The sequence below is a fragment of the Macrobrachium rosenbergii genome, unplaced genomic scaffold, assembly GCF_040412425.1.
Source record: "Macrobrachium rosenbergii isolate ZJJX-2024 unplaced genomic scaffold, ASM4041242v1 13864, whole genome shotgun sequence".
Taxonomy (NCBI): Eukaryota; Metazoa; Arthropoda; class Malacostraca; order Decapoda; family Palaemonidae; genus Macrobrachium; species Macrobrachium rosenbergii.
In genome coordinates this window covers 673,857-693,460 of record NW_027100715.1, presented here as the reverse complement: position 1 = coordinate 693,460, position 19,604 = coordinate 673,857, and the positions used below count along the sequence as shown (strand labels likewise).

General features: G+C 38.0%; 1 protein-coding gene and 1 long non-coding RNA gene across 2 annotated transcripts in view; one reads left to right on the top strand and one right to left on the bottom strand.

The window, feature by feature from the left end:
* The window catches only part of LOC136837804 (uncharacterized), a 49,561-nt gene extending 36,524 nt beyond the window's left edge, over window positions 1–13,037 (top strand). The window contains 5 exon segments of the mRNA XM_067102712.1: window positions 1,589–1,739; window positions 3,072–3,277; window positions 5,414–5,574; window positions 5,950–6,105; window positions 12,859–13,037. Coding sequence (XP_066958813.1) covers window positions 1,589–1,739; window positions 3,072–3,277; window positions 5,414–5,574; window positions 5,950–6,105; window positions 12,859–12,987 — 803 coding nt within the window. The 3' untranslated portion in view covers window positions 12,988–13,037.
* LOC136837799 (uncharacterized) lies at window positions 6,202–11,900 on the bottom strand. Its single transcript, XR_010852778.1, has 2 exons — window positions 11,760–11,900; window positions 6,202–6,257 (listed from the first exon to the last, which is right to left on the bottom strand). It is a non-coding gene; the product is annotated as an uncharacterized lncRNA (long non-coding RNA).
* Window positions 13,038–19,604: the final 6,567 nt, after the last annotated feature.

The following is a 19,604-nucleotide window of genomic DNA, read 5'->3' as shown; positions in this document are numbered from 1 at the left end:
TAGAAAGATATACGGTGAACCCCCCGTATTTGCGGGGGATGCGTCCCACACCCCCCCGGCGAATAGGTCAAATCCGCGAATGCTTAAAACACCTCTAAAAACACTTAGAACTGCCCATTTTGATAGCTTAAACCAAGAAAAACCCTGTAAAAATGCTTATACCTGAGTATTTTATTAGTTTATCACAAAAAGTGCATTTATTCATGAAAATTATATGAAAATACAGTAATTAGTGAAAAATACCACGAATGGGCGAATTTTCCGCGAATGATGGCTAGATATGTTCCACAGAGAAACCCGCGAACCATGAGAACGCGAATATGGGGGTTTACTGTAATATATACAGTACTGTATTATTGACATTTTAATTGTTTAATTGATGTAAGCAACTCAGTTCATTCTCTCTCTCTCTCTCTCTCTCTCTCTCTCTCTCTCTCTCTCTCTCTCTCTCTCTCTCTCTCTCTCTCTCTTATTGGCTGGAAGGGTTAGAAGTACATATGTATATATTTTTAAGGGTAAAATGCTTAAGATGACTTTGAAATATTAATAACATTTCAAAGATTAATACGACAGTAATATGATAATAGTTTAAGGTATTGGTAATAGAACATTCAAGATAGGCAGGTAAAAGCATTTTTAGAGGGGGTTTTAAGTATTTGCAGATTTTAGCTATTCGCGGGTGGTTGTGATGCTGTGGTACGTATCCCCTGCGAATACTGGGGGTCGATTGTATTCGTTTTTTCACCATCTGATACCCTTCGCTTACTTAGTGGATTATCCATTCATGATAAGAGGTCGCCCGCTAGGCATGCACAGTTTATCGTCCAATAACCCTATCATACTTACTGGATTTTCCGCTAAGTAAAAAATAATTTTAATTTTTTAGCAGACACCAGCGAGTTCACTAAGTAACGAAACCCTCTATGTTGAGATCCGTTAAGTTGAAGTGCACTGTAGCTGTAATACTGTATTATTTTCTTGTTCCTGTCTTTCCCATATATATTAACCTTCTCTCTCTGCTTAAGAAAGGTATTTTCATGTTTTCTTCTGTAGTCACATGCATGGTTTTGAATGTCCCTAGTTTCATAGACTTATGTCTGACAGATTAAAGAAGACTCATTGTCTCACAGCTCATGTGCTAGACAACACAAGATATGAGGCAATAAGCCCCTGGGTACCTGTGGATCCCTTAATCCATTTGGATTGCCAGCTGCCAATAATCTTTCTTTTTAAAAGATGACTGATGTGTTTAGGATTGTTTTTTTATATATATGAAATGAGCTGTGTTATAAATAAGTTGTATGAATTAATTTTGTTTTTAGAAAATCAGATTTTTAAAAAGTGCACATTTCTTGCATTTTACAAACTGTGGCCTTTAAATTGAAAGGATACCCTTTAAGTTTTAGAGGTTTGTTAGGAATTTACATTAATTAGAAGAGTGAGAAGAGGTTTTTTTTTTTAGAAAGGCTAGGCTTTCTCTAGAATCTTAGGCATTAAATATTTCATGTACTGGAGAGTTTGAATTAAGTGTCATTTAATAATCTAGGCATCATAAAACCATGTATTTTGATGTTATTTATATTTACAGCTGAAGCAGAATGTCCCCCTGAAACATGCTATGGCTGGGATGCAACAGTTGATGTGAAAAAAGGTGAAACACAGACAATTTATGCAAACAAAAGTGAAAAGCTCATTGATGTCCTCAGGAGTGTAAATAAACTTTCTTTAAGTGAAAGCATGTAAGTATAAACAGTACAGTATTTCCATGAATCCATGAAGAATTGTAACCAAATTTTTCTCTTAACTTTCCTATCTTTTCAGTTACACTAATTTTGAATTCTAGAATGGTTTTGCATTTTACCATACTTGATGAAGTGAGGCTCTCCCCCTACTCTAATTTTCAGAAGGAATGTTAAGTAAAAAGTTTGCGTTTTTATGCAAGCATTTAATGTTTTTGAAATATAAAACTGCAGCATGGCAGAAAAAACTTGGACAACTGAGGACGCAGCTAGGACACCAGAAAAAAATCTTTATAATAATAATTCTGTTGTAATTTACTAAAGCAGCTTAGGTATAGCAGAAAACATTTTATACCACCACTGCCTCCAGTGGATAAATCCGATGATGACAATAAATTTATGAGTCCTTAAATTTGCAAATGAGATGAAAACAGAAAACAAAATTGTAGGTTGAAAATAAAACAGTTTCAGATATTGTCTATTAGAATAAAATTTTCAGTAAGTTAAATTCATTAAATTTACTCCATGATCATGTATTTTTTTATGTAAAGTCAGTGTGTAAGCCTAGCTTATAGGCTAGCCTGCATCAATGAAATGCATGTATGAATCTTTGCAAGTAAACTTTGCACTTAGGTCCCATTCTCTCTCTCTCTCTCTCTCTCTCTCTCTGGTAAAGTATATTTTTATTGACATGTATTTAAAGCAGTATGGAATTGTAATTAGTGCAGTAATGTAGTGTTACTTACTTGTAATTTTGAGTTTGTGCTTACATGAGTATGCTTCATGTTAAAGTAAACTACAGTACTCTCTTACTCTGTTTTATTTCTTTCAGAAATATTTTATTTATTGAGAGAGAGAGAGAGAGAGAGAGAGAGCTATCTAATGTATAATGTGTGTGTTTCTTATCTACTATATCAGTGTATGGGTTTAGTACCTTTTGGAGTTTGATGAGCTGCACCAACCTGATAGATCTTCAATTTTGGAAGACCCCACTGTGCATGCACTCTAGTATTCTGGAAAGCTCCTTCTTATTCCTCCATTTGGCTTCATTTAAGGAGACATATGTTGCATTACTTTTCCAGGATTACACTGATTTTTCCAGTATTGTGAAGTACCAATTATTTTCAAAAGCCATTAACTTCATTATTATTTTATATACAGTTTGTTGTTTTGTTTTAGTGATATGGGAATACCTGTACTGTTATTTACTCTGTGTTTTTATCTGTGAGGGTAGTGTACTTGACACCATACTTTGAGTACTTTGATGTGTATTTCAGGATGTTGACCAACATTTCAAGTAGTGATCTGTATCTAAAATTTGCCTATTTTCAGACTTGCTGGAACTGTGATAAGCCCCATGGTTGAAAATAAGGAACTTGCGCTTTTGCATGAAGTTATTACTGTATTTGAAGATGTACCAGAATCATACCTTGTCAAGGTTATTCAGTGCTACCTTAGATGTAAGGATTCTGAATTTGATGGGCTGTTCAAATACCCTGTGATGCCGATGGAAGTCAAATGTCAAGGAGAGGAAGGAGGTAAGATGAGGGTTTTATTTAGTAAACATTGTAGCAGACACCTGTTACTTATTGTGATGCTGGCTGATTTCATCTTCCCATACTAATAAATGAAATTTTTTTATTTTTTTTTTTTTAACCTATTTTAAGAGTTACAGCTAAAGAATCATTAGTGAATTTTAGAACAAATCTTAAATGTTTCCATAATTGGGTTAGTTCTCTCTTTGTTGGTACTTCAACAGAGGTATCTTCTATGTATCTGAAATACTAAATAGGCAAGGATTGCAGGTGCTAGAAAAGATGCGTTGTTCTATCATAACTATATAAAAATCAGCAAAGAATACCCTTAAGGGGAATCCATTACTTCACCTACCCTGATGTATACTGTATTCCCTGGTGCTGAAGACTCACCTCAATTTTGACCAGAAAAATATTGAAACAAAATAGAAATAAGGTTGCACCAATTTTATGAATTGAAGATTTTGTTTTGGGTGGTGTGCTGCAGTGCATTGATATATCATTACTTCGGTTGATACAGCATATTGATTATTGTAAATTTTTAGTTCATTTTTTAAAAATGAACTTTGTTTTATATTTATTAAAGTTTATGACTTTTAATATTTAATGAGCTTTTCTGAAGTTAACAAACTAGCGTACAAAAAACTTGAGCAGGTTGAAAAGTAATGTGCATAATATAAGCTGCCCAGCCGAGTTTCATCAGAAATTTTCTTGGTCTACATTGTCTAAGTGTATGCAAATGGATGGGGCTACAACTAGTGCAATATTTTAAGATTTTGAAAGTATGGGATGTAGGCTTATGCAGCAATTTTTTTTTAATAAATGAAAAACTAAGCCTCACAATAGAAAATATTAGAATCAAGGAATAATATTTTGCACAGTTAAATTAAATAAAGATTAAAATCCATACAATACAGAAATTAAAAATATGAAAATACATTTGACTCTTGAAAACATGAAAATATTTTGCATTCTTACTATTTAATTTGTTGGAATACTGTACAAACATGACAGAAATGTTTTGTTACAGTAGTTTTGCCATAGTAAGATTTAATTAGTAAACCTTTTCACCATACCACAGTTTTACTTTTTGTTAGCTAATAGTATTCCCATAAATTTAGGGTTGTTTAATTTTGATGTACTGCACAGCATTCAAGTTACTACTTGTTTATTGACTCATATGCTATCTACTTTAGTATGCCAGTACAAGAATGAATAGTATTTGTGACTACATAAAAATGTGTTTGTTTAGGATACTTTTGTTTATATACTATTGTAAATAAGTATTAATTTATAAACTTCATTTAGGTCATTCACAGGAGTTTTGATTACTGTCTAGCAAAAATAACTTAGTCCCTAGGTTAGGGTAAGTGCATGAAAAATGTAAAATTTGGCCTCTAGGACATACAGTAAATTTCCAAGACTCGTTTCAGGAAAAAAGTAGTATCTTAGATGCTGGGAAATGTTGTAATTGTCCTTGTGGTTGGTAAAGGGCAATCATGGTACTTATTTCAAGTAGAGAACTTGGTGTTAGTTTTGGGATATCAAAAAGTCTGTGATGAAGCTTTTTATAGACTGCCAATGATCATGTCAGACATGCCAGGTTTAAGGGCAGTATGTGTACCATCAACAGAGTGATTTTGTTGGCTGCTTAAAACCTATGAAGATCGCATGTTAGCCTCCAACATAAAGGTTATAAAGTCTGCTTATAATAGCCTCATAGTTGACCAAGTAAGAGGCAGTATATTTTAACCATAGAGTCCATGAATGCAGTATAGAAGAGCTTGATTTTTTGATGTATGGTACCTTTGCTGTTTATTGATTGCTTGTCTGATCTTGGGTTAACTGTGGAGTTACACCTAAAGGAGGCTTGGATCTTGCGTAGGCTTATGCACCCAAGACAGTGTAATCATTCATCATTGTTTGGAACCCAAGGCATCAGTGTAATTATTCATTGTTGGTTTGGAAGAGGCGACAAAGTTGCCTGCACACAATGGGCAATCCTGCTTAATGGAATCATTCATTCATTCATTCATTTTTACAGTTTACCTAGTTATGAAGTATTGGTTTTTGAATCTTATATCTGAAATTTTGTATTGATTTTGTATCATTTTATCAATTTCTGTTTTTATTTTTCAGTTGTGAGATGCCCTTTTGGTCCAGGGAAAGCTTTCTTTATCAATGCTGTCTTAAGAAAATCGTACACAGATGCCCATCTTGCAAAAGAACTCAACATGTTATCATTTGATGACTCTCTCTCCCTAATTCAGTACCTGTACTTCTTAATAGTGGCAGGGGAGGTAGGAATTTGTAATGTATGTTGCCAATACTGTGTGTTTAGTTGACCTGTTTGTTTGAAGAGCATCGTTTGAATGTTTTTGTGGCCTTTCCCACAAAATTCATTTTTTTTAATACAGTGTATTTTGATTGTTTGAAATATTCAGGTAAATAGATGTTTAATTTTTTCCCTATATTGTTCATATTTATAACAGTATAAAAGCATAATTTTCAGTCAGCCAGTCATAAAACTATCATGAACATAAACTAAGCCAAGTTATTTCCAAATTTTATAGATGTAATTTAAGATTGTTTATCGAACAGTTCAGGAGATTAAACACATACCTGAATGAGGAATTATTTATTATTTTTTTTATATTTAAGTATGTGTTTTATAGGTTTTGCTCTGTCCAGGAGATGAAGATCTTTCTGTAGCAGAAGTGAGTGAGTGGTTGAGCCTGATTCTTGATACAAAATACCATCAGCTAATCATGTCATCTGAAGTCGACGTTCATCGCCTGTTGCTGTCATGTTTCAGTCGAATTACAGACATGGTAGGCTTCATTGGTATTCAGTATTTTTTTTTTTCATGAAGCTGGTAATGATTGCTTGTTGAAGATGATTTTTTTTTTCATGGGATAGTTAAGTCCTTGCGTAACAGAGATACAGCAAAAAATGAAATTGTAGGCCACATTGACAGTCAAATCTGCAAATAGAAAAATGTAAAGGATTTATTAAGAAATAACAAAATATAGACTATTGTAGATTATAAGATGTATCTGATCTTTTAATATCATACCCTTGTTCACACTTTGTACCGTCATTTTTTTTGTAATTTCACTTTCGAAATTTCATGATAGTAGTGTTATACTTTGTTGTTATCATTATGTCTTTTGGAGTTTTTTTTTTTGAGGCGTTACCATCCTCAAATCCGGTGTTCTAGTATATGTATAATACTTTGTATTGTATTTTCATAATTATAGACCTAATTTTGACAAATTACTTCAGTGTCGGGCCTATTGGTAAGGATGATAGCTACTTATCAGAGCTGTGAAACATCTATAATGATCTAGTATCCAGTATTCCAGGTTCACTAAGCCCCTGGTATGAACAGGAAAAATTTCTATGCACAGTGGGTTTGACATGTAACTAATTTACACCTATCACAGTTCTAGAAAACTTGTCTAAATGTAGAAGAAAAAATATTGATTAGGTGTTGCAACAGGAAAAATAATTTTCCTCTGACAAGTTCAAGGCTAAAATTAAAATTTAAAGCCAGAATGCTACTGTAAAATTTTAATAGCCAGGATGCTGCTATAAATCTACTTCCAAATGGAGAGTTAAAATAAGAAAGATTTCGCCTTGCATGTCCAGTCCACTGTCAGCCACTAAACATGAACTTTATTCTGTGTAGCCCTTTTTCCCTCAAATATGTGCAGTGCATTCCAAGCATATACCGAGCTCTTGTTTTCGGGTTCATTTATCTTATGTGTACTTTGTCATGGGTACATTTTCTGAAGTAGTTCACATGTCTTGTCCCTGTCCCTCCCCCATCTAATGTGTTGAAGGGTCTGGCAAGTTTATCCATTTCCCACTTTAGTATTTTTGTTTGGTTGGTATCTTGTCATGTTGCCAACATGTTCCTGTGACTGTTCACTGTTTATCTTTGGGTATTTGTAAGCTCCATTTTAATTATTTTATATCCTGACTTGGCTTGTATAGAGAATAATTTTTGCCTTTGCATAACACCCTTTTGTTTTTTTCTTTTCATTGCTGGTGCTTCATTTCCATTTATATGAGGAATGTTTTGGTTTCTTGGACTTTAGTAAATTTTGTGTTTTTTTTTTTTTATTTGTGCTCTTTCCCCAGCTTACTTATCTATAAGTTTGGATTTGGAGAGGTACTTTTTTTTCCCTCATTATTTACAGTGAATGTTTTTATGTATTCACATCAACCTTTTATTTTTGCTGTGCTCTTAGTAACAGTTGCTTTCTACATGTTTCTGTTTGTATATTCTTTTCTTTGTTGATTTTTTTTTTATTATATTGCTGTTTCACTTCTCCCTACTTGTGCCTGAACTAAGGGAAGACTGTTACCTTATTGTATATGTATATATATAGCAGCATTTTCCTTTCATAGAATGGTAGGGGCTACATTATTTTGTCATCCTCTGTACTGCCTTAACAGTTGGTAATTCTGTCTCTTTCTTTTTGGTAATGCTGTGTCTGTCTCAGTCTTGCCCAAGGATGTGTATCATTCTGATGCTGACTTTCATCTTAAGAAGGAGGTTGCACTTTATCCTTTTGAAGTTGTTCCCTTTGTTAGATGTCTCTTTCTCCCTACAATCATCCTCCTGCCAGTGGCAACAGAACGATTGCAGGGAGTGGGAGATATCTAACAAGGGAACAACTTCCAAAAGGATAGTTTTCGTACCTTCTTCTTAAGATGGAAATTCACATGAGGATATTACACATCCTTGGGTGAGACTTTTGAATACAGATGTAGCGACTGCATTACTGAAGAGACAGACCGGGAAGCACCAACTGTTAAGACACTACAGAGGGGTGACAAATTAATGTAGGTCCTACCATCTGCTGTTCCTTCTTACTTTTAAATAACCTAACTCTCAACTTGGGTGTCTTCTTATACCTTGGTTTCGGCCTGTGCATATTAGCACTATCTCTTGATGCCTTACTGAATCAGTGTTTAATACTTAATAAAAATGTCTTGTTTGGGAGATTAGTCTTTCAGAGGAAAATGGAGAGGGTTTGAGACAAGAATGCATTCCTTCCATTTTTTTAAGTATTTTTCTTTTAGAGGAAAATGGAGAGAGGGTTCTCAAACCTTTCCACAGTGTTTATTTATCTGTTAAGTGAAGTTGATTCTTCTCTTAAATTCTGGCAGGTTTGTATTTCACAGTGCCTTCAGCTTTGCCTGCTGTAGGTGGTGACTGTTAGATTTGGGAGAGTCATTTTTAACGTCCATTGTGTATTATGTGCTTCTGGACTGTGAGCTCTCTCCAGTACTTAGGTTTTTGGCAGCTTTCTCAGAATCTTCCCGCCTCCTGTGTGGTGAGGTGCTGTGGTGCCGTGTCATGATGGTTAACCATATTTTTCACATTTGCACTCTACTGTTCTTGTTTGCAGCTCCCTCCCTAGGATTCGTGGGAATTACACTGGGAGAGCTGCTAGTTTGTGTTGTCTTGCAGCAAAAATCCCTAGCTTTGTCGTGTTGCCTCAAAGGGATGTGCCTCCTTAAGTCCTACTTGTGATATGGTCATCCCTAGGCTTCTACCCTCTGCTTGTGCCTGTATGTTGTGTTTGATTATTGCAGTTCATGACTTCCTGCTTGCAATCTCGTCATGTTCACCATGTTCATCTGTCTTCCCTGTCATTATGGCTTTTCAGGATGATTTGCTTCACAGATCCTCTACATATATAGATTTTAAGATATTGCATGATCATCCTTCCTCTCCATTGTGCTTCAAGTTGCTGCCCTTCAGTATTCAGATGGGGATGTTGAGAAGGGGAATCTCAAGTCTTGGTTCTTTCTTGTTCTGGGGAATTGTGGCATCACTGGTTTTTTTTGTCGACCCTATGGATGCTGGACAGATTTCCTTCATTAAGAACTTATCTTGAATTTTCTCCAGGCTGGTTGTTCCCTCTTGCCGAAGGCTTGGTTCAGTGCCCCTTCCTCTATAGATCATTAGTTGAGTCTGTTGCACTATTGCCTTGATTGGAGTATTTATAGTAGGGGTCCTGGGTCCACCAGTCTCTTCTCACTGGTAGTCTACCTTCAACTGTGAATATGGCCTTTACTCATTGGGCCCTTTCCTTTTCCTCAGGTGGGTATTGGTTCTCCATGTTTATCGGTTGTTCTGTATGCATACAATTGCAATGATGTGCCCGTCTGTCACATTCCCTTCTGCTGAAGCTCACTCCCTGAGGGAGCAGAGATTTTCATAGTCATTGGTGGATGTTTGCTGCATTTCATAACCCTTGCTCATCCCCTGCAGGTGTTTTGAGGGCTGCCTGCATCTACCACCTCTGCATAATCTTCTTTCCTTTTGGTGCCTCATCCTTGTTCATACTCTTCTGTCCCCACTGCTTCTTATGATTCTCCTTTTCATGTTAGCAAGTCTCTCTCTCCTTTGGAATGAACGTCCCTCGAGAAATTTACTCTCTGCTGTCCCTTCCTAACTTGGAAGTCTTTTCAGCACGAGGTCAGGTTTAAGTTGACTTGTGTACCCCTCCTGCTATTCCTTGACCTGGGTTCCTGTTTTATGTCATGACTTATTGCCTTTATTTCTTTCCTGTCTTTTGGAGATCACTGTAGAGGCTGGACTGTAGTTTGATCAGTGAAGGATGAGCAGGGCCATAGCATGGTCTGTGTGGCCTTATCTTCCAACTTTTGTCACTTCAAAAGTGGCTTTTGATAATTTCCTTGCCTTGCTTTTGCATTGATCATTAAGGCATATTTCAGTTTGTTTCAGTCATCAGTGTGCATGGATTGCATGCTAAGTTATACCTAAGGATCCATGCATGCTTGTTCCATTCCTCCAACTCTTGATAGCGTTTTGTTCTTTGACAGGTCCATGGTTTTCTTTACTGATTCCTTTTCCTGAGTCTGTGCTACGCTCAGGTTGTCACACACTATCTTTGCTACCATGCATTTTGGCATAGTTCTCTAGACCTGCATTTTCATGGGCAACAGTTTGTTATGCTGATGTCTGCTTCAATGGAAAGGTGTTTACTGCTTTATCTATCCATGCACCAATCTTTGTTAGTGGTGATGCTGACCTCTGCTGTCTCAGTGTTGGCCCACATTTCTTTGTTATAGGCCTGTCATCCCAGGGTTCTTTTAGAGTTTTCTTTGACACCTTAATCCTACAGGCTACTCTGCTTAGTCTCCATCTTTCTTAACCCTTCTTGAGTTGGTGGATCAGGATTATGGTCTTTCAGTACTTCTTGGCATTCTTTGATTAGGGAAGGATAAGAGCATGTTTTCATGTTGATGATACAGTAGTGAGTTCTTCACTTGCAATATAATGATATTTTTAGTTGTGCCTCTGTCCTGAATCATCCTATCGTTTCTTCCTTCCTTCCATGAAGCCCATTGATGTGATGAGGATGCCCTGGGTGTACCTATTTGCAATCTTTATGTCAGTCTAGCTCCATCTGTCTTTGTCTCTGGAGTCTAGTTTGTTTTTTTGCTCTCCAGTTGGGGAACAGTGCAGGTATCTTTGCGTTCTTTTTTGTTCACGCTCTATTGATGGGCTTGGAGTTTCCAGGTGTCCCCAAGGCTTGGATGATTCTCATGGCTCCATCTTTTTCACCTCTGGTGGCTGGTTTCTGACTACTTCTATTGCTGTTCACAGTTCTGTTTTCTTCTGGCTTGAAAGAAACTTCAGGAGTGATCTCTTCCATAATTTTACTGCCTTTTATAGTCAGTAAATCTTTAGCCCAATTATCAGGCCCAACCTTAGGAAGGATGGCTCGCTTCATTCAGTGTAGCAGCTGGATGGCAGGTCTTCTCCTTCCTTTAGAGACTCACTAGCGTTTATGTTTGAAATGATGTGCGGTATTCTCATATGCTGTGGCTTTCTCTTTTACCTGGTCTTGGCCCTGTGCTCTCTTCAGGCTTCCTCCAGATTAACAGGCTCTTAACGGTGACAGAACTATTCTTGTTTTCATCTTTGGACTCATGAAATTTCAAAGACTTTCTTTAGCCTTTGAATTGTTTGTTGATCCTCATGGCTTCTCCTGTCACTTCTATGGTTATCAGACACCACATCCTCGAGGCTGTTTCTGCTTGCTCTATCCCCTTCCAAGGGCTTCATACCTTTTCTGACAGTCTCATATCAACTGTTGACATTCCTGGGGACTTCTTTTGGCTTTGGGTTCGTAGTTGGGTGGGGCCTCTCAAGTCATACCCCCAGCAGTTCGTATTTCTGATTCTCTTGTTCTTGTCTGTCCTCTCTGAGTAGCTGGAATCAACTCTTGGCCTCTGCAGTCACCTGGTTAGTTGAGCACTGATGTTTCTGAAGAGGCCCTTTCCAAGGGTAGGGCTTGTTTTTCGTGAAGCACCCACCTTTTACAAAACAGGGATTTACTATCCAGAGTGCCTTCAATTGTATACTTACAGAAGCTACCTGGAATTTAAATTTCATTATTGGTTCAACTGGTCACCACTTACAAGAATTACACACCTTACTTTTTTGGGTTTTGTGTTCTTTTGAGAGGATCTTTGTTCGTTTTAGGTTAGATTATGCCATCCTTGTGCTGGCACGAACTCTTGCTTCTTGGCAGCCCATAAAGAGGCATTCCTATTTTGTTCTTGTGTCTGGGTCTTCTACTGTCTTCAGGGGTTCTTCTGCCTTTCCTCCCTCCTAAATTGCGATTCAGGTTAATTTTGACTAAAATGTTTCATATAACCAACTACAGTACTATGTTTTAAGACAAGATTTTATACAAGCCAGTGATGATTATCTGTGCTCTCCTCCCTTCCTATCACCCTTCCAATGGGGCTGGCTCATTAGGAAAGGTATGGCTGGGAGTTGACAGTGGGTTGTGGGCTAGGCATGCAGGGTGGATCTTTCTTCTTTTAACTCTATAATTTGATGTAGCCTGGTCATTTTACCTGAAACAAGGCAGATTATGATTAGATTGTATTGGGTTAGTATAAATATTTTTTGCTTTAAAAACAATTGCTATATTGTGAACATCACGACAGAATAATTGGATTGTGAATATATAAATTAATAAAGTTATCATTGATGGGTGAGACCTCTCCCTACCATTTCCCCTCTTTCCAAACTCTTTTTATTCTCAGTTGGTTTGTATGTGCACTATTTTTTGTTCTTGTTGCAAAACAGCATTTTCTTAAAAAAATTGTATGTGTGTATTATGGGTAGAATATTTTGTACTTGGAAGTCTGTATGACCACTGTACTTACCAGGAGATATTGTCACTCATCTTCTGGCAGTTGAGCAGGTAGTTGCTAGATCTCTTTCATCACTGCTTATGAGTGCTGATGTTAACTGCACTTAGCAGTAGCTGAAGAATATTCTTTTCTTGTGGCATGTTATTTCAATATAGGTGCACCATAGACCGAGTGAACAGTACAAGGTGAAACGGATATACATGGTGGAAGAGATCTCCCCCAGTAATAATTACTGCATCTTGTAGTTCTAAAAGATAGTTGTTACTGAGTTATCTTTCTGAGTATTAAATTACTGTACAGTACTGTACTTAAAATTTTATATTATCAGTCCTTGAATATGGTTTTAATTGTTTCTTTTTTTTCAGCGCAAGCTTCTGCAAGAATTGATTGCCTTAGAGCCACTCATAGAAAGAATTAGGAATGACAAGGCTCCTCCACAGGGAAATGTGTCTTGCAGTGGATATTCTCTTGAAAGACTAGTTATTACTAGATAAATGTAAATCTGAGTTTTTAATTTTAGAATAATAAATATACTAATTATCAAGATTCCTTTTTTAATCATTTAAATGTTACAGTAAGTATCTGAAAAAATTTACAATTTATATATCTTTGCTAACAAGTAAGAGAAATCAAGTACCAAAAACCACAGCAGAGAAGAATTAAAACCGGCAGGAGGTGGGTGATCTGATTTATGGTTAATAAAACTGGCGTCACAACATCTAGGTTATTGATGCCATAATAAAATTAAATATATAAGACTTAAAATTTACTGAGGAGGCCTGCCTCTCTAACAATGATACATAACTGATCTATATTACAATTCTCCATGAGAATTCCAGCAATAACATGAGAATTCCACCAACGACAGGGGGACATGATAAATGTCCTTCTCCGTCATGTCCCCATGAGAGGAATTTATGTCTTTTAGGTTCCCAAAACTGGGAAATTCAACTAGCAAATGTCTCACAGTCAAGGGAGTCTTGTATGTCCAATCCTTGGCCTGCACAACAGTTTCTAGTTTCCTTGGCATATAAGTATATGACCAAGGAGTACTGATGATGTAATATTGCACATCTTTTGGTTTTCCCAAAGAAACTGCTGAAGTTTTTTCATTTTCTGACCCACAAGAGGATAAACATCCCTATGGTAGTAGGCATCTCTTGGGTTCTGCAGAGGTGACTGCTGACTTGGAAAGTTGATCAGCTTGCTCATTCTCAAGAACCCCAACATGGGAAGGCACTCAGCAAAAACTGACTTATTTACCTCTTTTCACTAACCGTCTAAAATCAGTGGGTGTGAAGGGTTAAAAATTCCAAAGACTGAAGAACACTTCTTGAGTCACAGTATATAGTAAAATTATTTCCGTGCAGAGTTAATACTTCCTTAATGGCCTTTAAAATTGCATGCAATTCTGCTGTAAAGATAGATACAACAGTTAATAATCTCCCGCTTCTTTCTATATCAGGAAAGACCACTCCAAAGCCGTCTGTCGGCAGGCAATGCAAACCAGGTGCCATAAAAGGTATGAAAATCAACCTTGCCCCAAAATATTTCAGAAAGAGACCATAACTAACTAGTGCTACAGGAGAAAAACAACCCTCTTTCTTTGTCATCTTGGAGGGTGGTCATTTCTGTCAGTTACGGTTTGCAAAATGGATACCAGCAGCAGTGGGAGTGAACAATAAACTTCCAAGCATCCAAAGTTGGAAGGATAGGTCAAATACTCAGATTAGTTATGGTTAAGGTGCAATGAATATACAGTAGATGGATAGGAGGACTGGGAAGAGATAACATCAGCAGTAGGGTTAAAATTGATAGGCCGTTGTCATTGCAATTTAAAATAGATGGTTGAGGAACTAATCCATGGAGAGAGACTGGCAATTGAACCAGCTGAGGAGAATTGATAATTGCTCACCACCACATAATGCTGAGGGACAGACCACTTGTTGTCATTATCGAGTAATGACAGTGAAAGGTCAAGTTAAGATTTTACGAGAGTAAAAAGATACATTAAGTGCCATAGAGGTAGCAGAAGTAAACTTATTTTAAAGTCATCTACCCAGACCACAGTGCTTGTCTGAAGGATCTGTTCTTATATGAGGCGAACACTTTATCGTGATGCAGTTAGAAACGAACAACTAAGTCTAAGGAAATTAAAGGGAGTGAATTAAAAGTGACAGATCAATGGTTGGTTGGTTTAATTAAGCTGGGTATGCGCCATCACAGGCTCTTGACTTAGAGAGGCCAGAAGTGTGGTAAGGTGCTGAAAGATGTAGACCTCTAGACTATTCCAACCTGAAGACATTAAGAGAATGATGCAGCTAAGCTGGTAGGAATGCTGCAGAAAGCTGTGCATAGTTTTAATTATATGAAATGTCAGAAGTGAAATAATTGTGGCTTTCGTGTTAAGAAAGAAATGTTATGGAACAGAAAGCAGTGATTACCTCTGATATTACAATACTATTTTGTGGAAAAGAATGGCACTCTGCATGCCACTGAGCTTATATTGTGCCTTTCAACTTTGCTGATATGAAGAAACTCGATATGCCAAGTTGAGAAGGCAAAATAAGCTCAACAGCATAAATAGTGCCATTCTTTTCAACAAAGTTTTCCTCAAAGTTGGTCTCCCAAGATATTCTGTTCTGCAGCACCAGCCCTTATCCCAGAAACTCAAGGGATGCACTGCAATTCTGTCACCAACTTGTCCATCGGCAGTTGGACATCACGAAAAATAAAGAGGGACAGGCACTTGCACACCTGAAGTGACTAGCAGGATCAGGATGCCCTCTGAGAACATCATAAGGTTGAAATTACCCTCGCCCTTAAGTATCTTCATGACAGGGATTATGCCCACCGTCAGCACACAGTTAACAAGAAACTTGTGCACTGTAATGGTGGCCATCTCCTTATCCCCAAGAAGACCCAGACACCTATTTCAATCTCACCGGTGCTCCCATCAGTCAGCCAGACTTTGCGGCCAATAGGAGAGCTCCATGAATATGACCAACCAATCAAAAACCATCTTCTCCCTTCTTTGTCAACCCATTTTCAGGTATAAATATTCCATGCATGTACCCCTGGTACCACTCACCCATTTTAGGTGGTAGTAAGGACTGCCGAGCATAAGGATAATAAATAAACTTTGGACAGCTGCTCTATAATTTACCTGCTGAAACAAAGAAGAAACTCATATGCCAAGTTGAGAAGTCCGAGCACCATTCTTTTCAACAAAGTTTCCCTCAAAGAGGGTCTTCTTCCAAGATATTATTATTATTATTTTTGTTTTTTTATTTTTTTTTGTGTGTGTCTATCACAGTTATCCTATTCAACTGGGTGGTTTTTATAGTGTGGGGTTCCGGGTTGCATCCTGCCTCCTTAGGAGTCCATCACTTTTCTCACTATGTGAGCTGTTTCTAGTAGCACACTTTTATGCACGAGTCCTGGAGCTCCTTCGGCATCTAGTTTTCCCAGATTCCTTTTCAGGGACCTTGGGATCATGCCTAGTGTTCCTATGATTATGGGTACAATTTCCACTGGAATATTCCATATCCTTCTCATTTCGATTTTCTTGTCTTGATACCAATTTTTTCTCTTTCTTTCTCATCTACTCTGGTGTCCCATGGTATTGCAGCATCAATTAGTGATACTTCTTCTTGATTTTGTCAATCAGTCACATCTGGTCTATTGGCACGTATCGCCCTATCTGTTCTGATACCATAGTCCCAAAGGATTTTTGCCTGATCATTTCCTATCACTCCCTCAGGTTGGTGTTCGTACCACTTATTACTGCAAGCTGGCTGGTGTTTCTTGCACAGGCTCCAGTGGAGAACTTTTGCTACTGAATCATGCTTCTTTCTGTACTGGTTCTGTGCAAGCGCCGGACATTCACTTGCTATGTGGTTTATGGTCTCTTCTTTCATATTGCACTTCCTGCATGTGGGTGAGATGTTATTTCCATCTATTGTTCTTTGGACATATCTGGTTCTTAGGGCCTGATCTTGTGCCACTGTTAGCATTCCTTCTGTTCCCTTCTTGAGTTCTCCCCTCTGTAGTCATTGCCATGTTTCATTGCCAACCAGTTCTTTTATCTGTTTAATGTGCTGTCCGCGCATTGGTTTGTTGTGCCATTCCTCTGTTCTGTTTTTCATTCTCCTGTCTTTGTATATCTCTGAGTCTTCGTCTACTTTTATCAGTCCTTCTTCCCGTGCACTCCTTAGCCACTCGTCTTCACTGGTTTTCAGATATTGCCCCAGTGATCTGCTCTTGATGTTGACGCAGTCCTCTATGCTTAGTAGCCCTCTCCCCCTTTCCTTTCGTGTTATATACAGTCTTTCTGTATATGCTCTTGGGTGTAGTGTTCTGTGTATTGTCATGTGTTTTCTAGTTTTCTGGTCTATGCTACAGTGTTCAGCCTTCATCCACTCCACTACTCCTGCGCTATGCAGTACTGGTACTGGCCATGTGTTTATGGCTTTCATCATGTTAACGGCATTGAGTTTTGACTTGAGTCTCTGCATATATTCTTTCCTGATCGTGTCCTTCATCTCTTGGTGTTTTATATCCTCTCCTCCTATTATTCCCAGGTATTTGTATCCTGTCTCATCTATGTGTTTGATGCTATTCCCATCTGGTAGCTTTATCCCTTCAGTCCTTGTTACTTTACCTTTTTGTATGTTGACCAAGGTGCATTTTTCTATTCCAAACTCCATCCTGATGTCCCCAGATACAATTCTTGCAGTCTAGATTAGGGTATCTATTTCCTTGATGCTCTTACCATACAGCTTGATGTCGTCCATGAACATCAGATGGTTAAATCTGTTGCCTCCTTTCTTGAGTTGGTACCCAGCATCCATCTTCTGCAGTACCTTTGTCATGGAAATCATGGCTACTACAAAGAGTAGTGGGGACAGTGAGTCACCTTGAAAGATCCCTCTCCTGATGTTAACCTCTGCTAGTCTTATCCCAAAGCTTGTAAGTACTGTATTCCAGTTGTGCATTGTATTTTTAAGGAAGCTGATGGTGTTTTCCTCTGCCCCATATATTTTCAGGTATTCTATTAACAATGTGTGCAGTATCATGTCGAAGGTTTCTTGTAATCAATCCATGCCATGCTTAGGTTGGTTCTCCTTCTCTTACTATTCTTCATTACCATTTTGTTTATTAGAAGCTGGTCTTTTGTGCCCCTACACTTCCTTCTGCAGCCTTTCTGTTTGTGGAGGATGGTGTTTGTATCCTCTAGGTAGTTGTATAACCTTTCACTGATGATACCTGTTAGTAACTTCCACATTATTGGAAGGCAGGTGATAGGCCTCTAGTTACTTGCTATATTTCCCTTGTTCTTGCCTTTCTGTACTAAGGATGTTCTCCCTGTGGTCATCCTTTTGGGTGCATGGTGGTTTGTGATACAATGCTGCAGTTGTTCTGCTATTCGTGGGTGTAGGGCCTTGAAGCTTTTGAACCAGTATCCATGGACTTCATCAGGACATGGGGCTTTCCAGTTGGGCATTTTCTTTGGTTGGTGTCTGACTGTCTGTTGTGATCTCGGTGAATTTTTGTTTTATTCTCCCCATTTCTTCTGCCTTGATTTCCTGGAGCCATGTTGCATGTTTGTTGTGTGATACCGGATTGCTCCATATGTTTTCCCAGAGTCTCTTACTTGGTTCAGCTTCAGGAATTTCTTGGTGGTTATCTTCCCCTCTTAGTTGGCTGTATAGTCTTTTCTGGTTGGTTCCAAAGAATTTGCTCTCTTGGTATCCTTTATTCCTGTTCATGTACCATTGGATCTTATGTGCTTTGGCTTTAAGCCTCGTTTTTATATCTTCTATTGTGTTGTTTAGTCCCTTCTCCTGTGCTTTGTATTTCTCATTCAGTTCCTCTCTTGTTTTCTTGCTTCTTAGCCTCTTTTCTGCCATCTCTTTCAGTTTACTCAAGTCAGATCTCATTGCTGTGATCTGATTTTCCAGGCACCTTTTCCAAGGCAGTTTCTGTTGGGTTGGTTGTGATGGTGGTGTTGGTGTTTGTATCCCCATGAGTTCTACTACTAGTCTTGCTCCTGCATATGCCAGGTTATTTGTTTCTGTGATACTGGTGGTGTGGATTAGTATCATTATTTCATTAACTTCACTTAGTTTCCTTGTGTTGTAGGCTTTCATGGAGGGGATCTTTGTTCTTTCTGTATCTGGCTTCATCCATTGTCTGATCTTTTCCACCCATTCCAACCTCTCTGTTACATCTTCGGTGTTTCCTCTTGTATCGTTGTTTGGTAGCTCATCATTCCTGTTGTTTTCTGTGGCATCGTCTCTTAGTTTGTCTTCTTGCCCTTAGTTGCTGGGTGTTATTTCTCTTTCCAGTTCCTCTCTGTTGTGGAAAGCCAGTTCTTCTTTATGTTCCTTACTTGATCTGCCAGCCTCTGTTCTGTTTGAGGGGTGTTACTTCTGTCATTCCAGATGATGACCAGTCTTCTTCTGTATCCTCTTTCTGTTGGGTTGCTTCTGATGTAGCATATCCATATTTCCTTATTTTCTTCTCTTGTCCATTTCTTCTTCTGGTATGCCTCTGTAGCTCCAGTCTCTGGTTGCTGGTTATTGTCATTGTGGTGGTCAGTTGCTGGATGATGACCTCCAAGTACCTGAACTGTCTTCCCTGTCGATTGGGTTGTATACCTGGCTGCCAGACAAAGCTCCTCTGTTGCCAAAGGTTCCATTCACGTCGTCGTTTATTCTTTCATTTCTTTCCATCATTGCTGAGTTTTGCTATTTAACCAATAGCTGGACCCTACCCCATCGAGAATAGGTATTCGTTTACAGCTGAGTAGACTGGAAATTTTGGTAAAGATCCTTTCCCAAGGAATCAACGCCGAGGACAGCGGTCACCCATCCAATGACTGGCCAACCCCAATGTTGCTAAACCAGTCCATCGATGAGCTAAACCACTCTGTCACGGTGTCTATTATTATTATTATTATTATTATTCTTCATGAGCAAATAAGCCAAAGGACGAAATAAAAATATCGCAGAGGAGAGCTATATATTGATAAAAATAAATGAATGACAGAGACCAAAACAAATACAGACATACAAAAGCAGGTGCTAAAATAGTACAAGTAAAAATC